This window comes from Ambystoma mexicanum, chromosome 7p (genome assembly GCF_040938575.1).
Source record: "Ambystoma mexicanum isolate Mex_15411 chromosome 7p, UKY_AmexF1_1, whole genome shotgun sequence".
Classification (NCBI taxonomy): domain Eukaryota; kingdom Metazoa; phylum Chordata; class Amphibia; order Caudata; family Ambystomatidae; genus Ambystoma; species Ambystoma mexicanum.
Genome location: NC_090939.1, coordinates 892,495,316 through 892,503,976, shown reverse-complemented (window position 1 = coordinate 892,503,976; position 8,661 = coordinate 892,495,316). Strand labels below are relative to the sequence as shown.

At 42.5% G+C, this 8,661-nt stretch overlaps 1 protein-coding gene across 1 annotated transcript in view; it reads right to left on the bottom strand.

The window, feature by feature from the left end:
* Window positions 1-441: 441 nt before the first annotated feature.
* The window catches only part of GRTP1 (growth hormone regulated TBC protein 1), a 987,655-nt gene continuing 979,435 nt past the window's right edge, over window positions 442-8,661 (bottom strand). The window contains exon 8 of the mRNA XM_069637149.1: window positions 442-886. Within this exon, the coding sequence (XP_069493250.1) occupies window positions 794-886 (93 nt within the window). The 3' untranslated portion in view covers window positions 442-793. The remainder of the gene's footprint in view (window positions 887-8,661) is intronic.

Here is an 8,661-nt window from a genome sequence, read left to right as displayed (position 1 = left end):
ATTCATTGTCTGGCCCCTTGTCTATATGGATTTTGATGTGCAAAGAAAAGGTTTGATGCTTTGTTAGTCCGGTTTAAAAAAGAAAAATCATACAAAATCCAGGTTTTGATACCTTTCCTTTGACTAACTGAAATTAACTAAAAATATTATGCTAACTGGTAAAATGATGTTAAAGTGAAAGATTGTCTTCCCTTTTTAATGTAAATGATATGGCCAGTGTTATGTTTTTTGTTGTTGTCTGACCGATAAGCCTATAGGACTTCAAATGTGTATTCATTTGACCATCTCAGCACACTATTTTCAGTTAGCCCAATAAAAGATATACAAACTTGGGGTTTATGGATTTTGATAATCACTTCATGTTTCCCGTAAAGCCCTCTGTCCTTAGCAGTTATGGTTGTGTAATAAATGCATTTGTTAAACAATAAAAATGTCCACAAGTCTTTTCATAAATAATTTATTGGAAACATCACAGACGTTCAAGTTTTAGGAAATAGTGTCCACTTGATAGATTGCATTTCATATCCTCAATAATCAGTAAGAAAATACCTATAGTCTTAAACATTTGTGACTCTGCATAGTCATTTACAAACCATAATCTCTAGTGCCAGATAGTCCAGACATTTTAAATTACTATAACAAGGAAATTCAATAAAAATAATTTACAGCACTTAAAGGCAGGAAGAGTTGGTCAAGTACTTGCTAGCAGTCATGAAGGTGAAAACGTGTGAATCATTCAGTGCAATTATTGAGTGTTCGGAATGTGTCATTGGTGTACTCCATCGGGCAAAGTTTAGCCGTTCTGTCCTTGAAGTCTTGTCCTACAGGCCTCACGCAGTTTGTTAATTGTTGTCATGGACAGACTTCCTGGCTCCGAAAAGATTTTCTGAAAAAATAAAAACCAAAGTTTAATTGGTTATATAAACGATATATTATAACGATATAAAGGCATCTGTTTGTGATGGCAATTTGATCCCATTATGAACACACGCACAGTTCAAACAATGTCTAAGGCGTAGGTCCCCGGAAATGCAAAGTCAAATGGTACGGATCCCGAACAGCAGCAAAGTAGTCACAAGAGTCAAACAGGTTATGTTTGTTATGATACGAAACTTCAATGCACATAGTGTACACTAGAATAAATTACTCAATAAGTCTTAAGGAGTATTCAGGCCAAAACATCCTCATCTTAATTTCCTTCAATCAAATCATCCCCCACTACTTGAACCTCATCACTAATCAAATCTTCCATCTTTAATTGTTTCTAATTCAGAATACCTAAACATAACTGAAGTCACTATTTAAAATCCAGCCTTACTAGGGCCTTGTACAAGGGTCAAATACCTTCTCCTGGTGTAAGAATCCATGTCTTTTTTAATGCAGGATAACGGAAGACCTTCTTTGCAAGCCTCAGCATGACATTGTATACTCGTGTTCCGAATGACGTGCAAAGACACCAGAGATCCTTGTTTGGCACGATCTCTTTTATTCACCTGGTATAGTTTAGGAACATAAGCTCTTTACCATGCATACATTACCCTAAACCCCCAGTCTGTCACTTATTAGCTTGTCCAATTTCAAGAGTGGCCATATACCTTTTTAATGATCATGTTTGCTGCTCTTTATTTTATTATTTTTAATTACTCATATTTAAAAAAGAAATTCGTATTTTGTTTTCAAACAATATCTCCGATTACTGAATTGTCAAGGCACTCTTCCAAATATATTATCAGTTATAAACAAGGGGGCGGGGTGTGTGTGTCAGATCACACAGGTACCACAATAAAATAAAAAAACTGCTGCTGAGGGAAAAATAAACGCTGGACAGTGTTTGCTCAGACCTCCCTTTAGCAAAAAACTTCTCAGCTGCGTCTAGTTACAACAGCATAAATACCACCCCCTTGCAGAAAACATTCAGTTTTGCCACCTCCGAAGCCTGGATGTCCAATGTTATGGGTTTCTGATGCAGAGTTTTGAATTAGCGTCTGTCCTGGATCTTTTCAAGTTATTTGCCAGGGAACAGCAGAGTGCACCCCTCCCTTAATTTTAAAGTGTTCTGTGAATTTGCAGACCTCAGAAGGTTTTTATTAATTTCTAGCTCTTTCAGCAGCATGAACATACTTCACTTCTTTGTCCGTGTCTTCCCTATACCACTCCACTCATGTTCTCAAGCATGTCAAGCCTGAATGCTGCCTGCTGCGCCGTCTTTGAATTCTCTGTTCCGCCCAGATACCTCCTCCACTTTTTGCATCCTTTCTGAAACATCTTTAGTGCCACTCCCAAGAGAGTGTACCTCAGATTCGACTGCCCTCAGCCATACGGTTTGCCTACTTGGTTCTCCAGGGCTGTCCCCTTGGCATTCGTTTTGTCCGGTGTTTTGTGAAGGGGCTCCCGCTATGAAAAGAGTACTTCGTCCCCTCTGTTGAGTTCCGACATCTCAGTCCTATGTGACTGACCACTGTCAGTATTCTCTGAAGGCTAGGATTGCAGTGGTTAAATTACTTCAGCTTACTTTGGGACCAGGGTTCATGTCTCCTCAAGGTTAATGGATTGCCTCTGTATCCTCCTTCTTTCTTTACATGGACAAACTGGTGAGACACAGACTGGGGCAGTTTCACTTATCCATCCCCTTCTGGACAGATCACATAGTGTGATGGTGTGACAGTACTTCTGCACTCCTCTAGCCAATAATCAATCCGCATCATCCAAGAGCCATCTGCCTAGATGGCCATGTACACCTACTGACCTGAAGGCCCAGCTCTCTACTTCAGCCCCCAACACACTGTTGAAACGCCCTGTGTTCAAGGAAGGCTTAAGGCTCATCTCCGAGTCCCCCAAACCCCTGTGCCTGCAAATTGTCCTCCCCTTACAATAATGAAGCTTTGGTCACAGCAAACAATTTGAACAAGATTGAGAGAGAGAGAGAGCTTCCCTTCAGCCCTGCACCCCAACGCTGCGCCTTCATCCAACGCTTCAGTCCACAAGGTGGAAATGGGGAAACAGGTGGAGAGAATCATCTTTCGCTCTGCTGGCTTCTCAGTCATCTACAAACAATGTATATATTGGTTAAAAAAGCACTGAATCTAACACGGAAGGAACTCCACTACAAAATTGACATTCATTCAGATGTGCAGCGATTTACTGTGCTGTGTGAGGTAGTTGCCAACCCATTTGGATTATTTATTTTTGCAAACTTCACTTTATTGAAATTTTTTAGAACAAAAGAAATACTTCACATCAATGGTATTAAACTCGAATACGCCTTATCCATCCACTCCCACCTATCAGAGCTTCCAGAGACACAGAATAACAGCACCAACAGAGCGCATCACATCTATCCAACAGGTAGATATAGCTTTGAAGAGGAAGTGCCAAGCACCATCCACATTCCAGCCACGCCCTTCGAAATGATGGGTACGTTCACGCCAAAATATGTGACGTATGATGAACAAATAAACCAGCAAAGAGCAGCAGCTGGGCTCTGCCCAGTGCCTATAAGAGTAACAGCACCTATTGAAGTACCGACCCCTACGAAAACCTGGACAGTAAGGTACCCATTGAGAAAACCATATCTACAGGCAAGACAAAATGACGGTTGTCAGAATGGAATACCCGAAGAAGTCAAGAAGATATTAAAGGAAGACGAATGGTGACGTAATAAGAAAAAAATCGGACTGACGCACATATAGAAGATATAACGACCCAAGAATACTGACAAAGAGACGAAATACCATGGATAAGTGTCATCTTGAGCCTAGGGTGAAGCAGTTGATGTCAAGCCGCAGAAACCTATGCCATATGCGCGATGGAGCTATTCAGTTAGTTTAAACGTGTACAGATGCAAGAAACAAAGAAATCATTAAGCTTGCTTATGCTGAGTAGCAAATAGATTGCGGCAAGCGCCAACTTATATATATATATATATATATATACACACACCCACATATACACACACCTCAAAAGCACTTTATAGATGAGTGTAAATCCACTACGCACATAAGCTGAATTGAACAAAGGTTACTAAAGGTCTCAATAAGAGAGTGTTGCAGCAAACAAATCGAGAATTAAGACAGAAAGAAACCCAGCTGAAGGTAACATTCCAAGAAGCCAAGGTTGTATCGGGCTGGTAGAGGCCAACAGTGGATACAATTAAAGAGAAAAAGAACAGAGTATCCTGTTCAGAAAGGTCAAGATAAGCCACACATGGTAGAAGACTGGCAGAATTAAATCAAATACACTAAAATACATGAAGGGGCTGTTTTCACAGTGTCCGAATCAAGTGACAGGGTAGGCAGGAAGGGATGACACTTTTACACCTACGCATGGATCCCTGCCATACCCATACTCCTTAAACTTTCTCAGACCAAGAAGCAGACTCGAGCCCAAACTACAAAGAAGTAATTGACACATGATCACTGAGGTGATGATTGATTGTAACATAATTGGAGGGAAGCTGGGGTGCAGACAAACTCCCGGCACCTGGCTGGTTATTCTGCATGCTGCTAGACGTAAGTGGAAAAGTATGAGTGGGATTGATGCCAACCCAATCATAGTGCACTGTGTAATCTAGGGTCCTATAGTGAGTAGAACGTCGTACTTTTAGTGAAGTTTATAGTTGCCATTTTGAAGGAAGAGCTTAGTTGCCCCACCTGACATTGCTTATCCAATCCCCTCTGCCCGTTACCACATACAGTTCTAGTACCTATGTTAAAGTTACCTTCCTATAACCAATCACGTTGCATGTTAGGTTTTTAATATTGCCCGTCAATGATGATGAGTTTTTGATATAAATAGTGTTTTTTTCTGAAATTAAGTGGAGTTGAAGCGAGAAGGAAGATCGAGCTGTTGCTGATGTTCATTGTACTCCATGTTTTTTGTACTCGTCATTAAATGGACTCCCTTTACCAAACTATTGAGTTGTCATGGTTATTTGATGCAAGAGTACGAATCTGCCTCCCCATCTATCTCAAGGGTGCTGCTACTCATCTTCAAAGGCTGTTTGGAGACCCCCAGTTAAATGGGCCGGCTGGGATTCATCCAGTTCAGCTTTATAACATGACTGCAGTCCAACAAGAGTTCAAGAGGGACCCCAACCATTGTCCATGTATTTCAAATTAGCCATTAGCACCCTGCAAGGGGGTGCTGGCAAATCAGGATACTGGGAATGCAGGCTTTATTGTATAGTACAAGACCACATTCCGAGCAGCCTAGGTGCTGCTAGACAGCGCCCCCATCTCTCTTAGAACCCGTGTAGTTTCCTATGCGGGTGCGAAGAGTGTAATTTTTTTAAAACCAAGAATGAAATATACCTCGCTGTGCGGCCCGGTACCGTACCATGCTTTCCCAAATCAGTTTCCTTGTTGATGACGTCAGTCATTTACACTGAAACGGTCTTGGGAAACAATGGTGCGGCGCTGGGCCGTGCAGTGAGGGATGTTTCATTTTTAACAGAATAAATAAAACTATTAGCACCTGCGTAGAAAACTAGACGGGTACAAAAAGGGTATGTCCCTCGTTTCCTACCCATCCGGGTGAGGGTGTTCCAGCACTTCAGTTATATTTTTGGAGAAACTATGTCCACTCCATTTCCCTTGATGACCTAATGTCATGGAGGATCTCTAATATTCTCCATCTCATGTATTTCTCTCTCCTTGAAAACCCACTCTCTCTCTCACTGAGCAGGGACTCTCTCTTCCACCCAATCGTTCTACAAACCCATGACTCTAGGATAGCGAAATGAACCTAATGTGGCAGGTGTCTCCACTTCCCCTCCAATTTCTCCAGTCCAAACAGCACCAACATTGGGTCAAGACCTGTCTGAACCCCACCCAAGTCCCCGATCCATCCAAGTACCTCTTTCCAGAAGCGTTGTACCTTATTACATGCCCACCACATGTTACAGTATGTGACTCTTTCCCCAGTTTCTCCAATAGACAGGGGTTTACAGAAGGAAACATCTTATGTATAGGCGCGCTATAAATAAAATATATCATATCGTAGACAACTGTACCAGGTCATACTGCCCTCTATACAATAGTTTGATCACATGTAGTTTATATTGACAGGCTATCAAGGTCTTGTGTGCACCAATGCATATTTTCTCCCACAACTTCTCATCCAATACAATTCCTAAATCCCTTTCCCATCTATTTTTCAATCTCACATCCTCCCCTCTAGTTGTTCAAATCAAAGATTGACAGAGACTGGATATCAATCCTTTGGAAGAGTGGAAAGTATTCACTATGTATTTAGTGCATGTCAGTTCTCTCCAAAGGTCAACTTTCCACTTATTTGTCAGGAGTACCCCTTTCATCTGCAAGTGCTTAAAGATCAACAATTTACTGATATCCCTCCAATAATGGTAATGAAATAAATCCCCCTCCTTTCAGTAACTGCCTCGAACCAAGATTGAAACCAGAGGGAGTCCATTATGTTGTTTCTTACAGGAGGCGACTATATGTGACATAGGGGGAGGGCCACGTGGTTATATCCAAATGCCCTAGTATAAATGTATCAAACTGTGTTTCAAAATTCGGTACGTCCTTCTTTTGAACCCACAACCATTCCCCCAATTGTCACTGGTTTCAACTAGTGATTCTCCATTCTCCAATTCTACCCATGGTTTGTCCCTGTCCCATTGCAGATAAGGGATTTTGGCTCTCATTTGCATCAATTTATTTTAACATTGCAAGTTTGGCAGGCCTTCCCCCCTCCCAGTTCCTTTGGCAGAATCAGGGTGTCGCATGCAACCTCTGCTTCTTTCCCTGCCAGAGGAACCTTCAAATCCTAAATTTCAATTCAGTCATTATTTTATCTGGTATTCTAATAGGTAGCACCTGAAATAGATAACATTTTAGGTAAAAAGGTCATCTTCAAGGCGTTCAGCGCTCCCGATCCAGGGCAGGGTCAATCAGGTTGAAACATCTAACCCTCTTTATAGAGTGAGCAGTAAAGTTGGGTAATTGGCACCAGACAGCTCCCCCAGAGTCTTTGTTACCAACACTCCTCACTATATTATGCCATTTTGCTAAATTCCTACCTCCACTGACAAGTCCTCAACATCCCTTCACGAATCCTTATAGGGAAAAAGAATAGATTTTTCAACATTTATTTTGAACCCAGATAGGGCTTCATACTCTTGAATGACAGAGTGCTGCCGTACCAAGGCTTGTGGGGTACCCATATGAAGCAAGGTATACTCCTTATCCCCCAACTCTCTATCCGTGACGCCTCGTATTCTCACCAGCAATGGTTCCAAAGAGAGCAAACAGCTGCAATGACAACAGACAGCCTTGTCTGGTCCCTCTGTGTAGTTCAAAGCAAGTGGACCCCTTGCCATTCACCACCACCTGGACTGTTGGGTCAGAATACAGCACAGGGATCCCATTCATAATTCTATTGCCGAATCCAAACTTCACCAGGACTGCAAAGAGAAAACCCCAATCCACCCAATCGAAAGCCTTCGTGGCATCTAAAGCTAAAAGAACCGGGTCCTCCCCACTTACACTTTGTGAATTCCATCAAATTGAACATTTTCCTGAGTGAACCTGCTTCTTAACAGCCTAGAATGAAACCCACCTTGTCGAAATGCATTAGCCGAGCAATCAGTGCTTCGAATCTGGAGGTCAGTGTACGAGTGAAAAAATGTTTCATCTACATTCAGCAGAGAGATTGGGCAATATGATGAGCATTTAACCAAGTCCCTGCCCTTCCTATCCATCACCGATATCAAAGCCATGCTGGGGGGGGGTCAGAGGGGAAGGGGCGCGTGAGCCCTTTATCTAGAATATCTCTGAGGAGTTTTGTCAAAAGTGGCAACAACGTTTCCGCATAACTCTTATAGAACCCGATGGTAATCCCATATTCACCAGGGGCCTTTCCTGTCGGAATCCTAAACTGGCCCACTTCATCACAGGACAGAATCAGAAGAGTAATATCATCTAATATCTTACCTCATCCAAACTCCCCCCCCTCCTGCTGTCTCGCACAACTCTGGATAAAACCTTGCAAAACTGTCTGCTATTCACTCTTGAGTGGCATGCTCTAACCAGTCAGAATCCTGTACCTTATCAGCCCACCTTTCAGCCCTCTGTGCCCGAGCCTGGAGGCCACCAATGCATCTTCCTTATCCACTTTTTCATAACATTTCTGTTTAAGAAACCTAATCTCACCATATCACCCCATCTCAGCGATTTCCGCTTTATTTTGCTTGAGGGCCAACAGTTCTTCCCCTGCGTTCCCCAGCCCGCCCCCATATAAATCCTCTTTTCCAATTCATAGCTCTTCGTAGGGAGTCCTCAGTCAAGGCGCTTTCCCTTTTCCTATGCGCTCCCTCCCAAATGAGCAAGCCCCTTCATGCTGCTTTTCCAGCCTCCCAGACAGCACAATTCTCTACTTCCCCTGTATCATTGAATGTCAAATACTGACGAATCTCCCGATCTAGCTGCTCTGCAAATACCTGATCTTGCCAAAGGGAGTCATTACACCTTCACTTGAAGTCACTCGATTGAGACATGCAACTGAAACCTCCATAATCATCAGATCGTGATCAGATCACCCGACTGGCCATATCTCACAACAGAGAACCCTATTCTCAAACTCTTTCTTAAAAGAAATACCCATCCTACTGTGTGTCATGACAGGCAGAGAAGGCAAAGCACC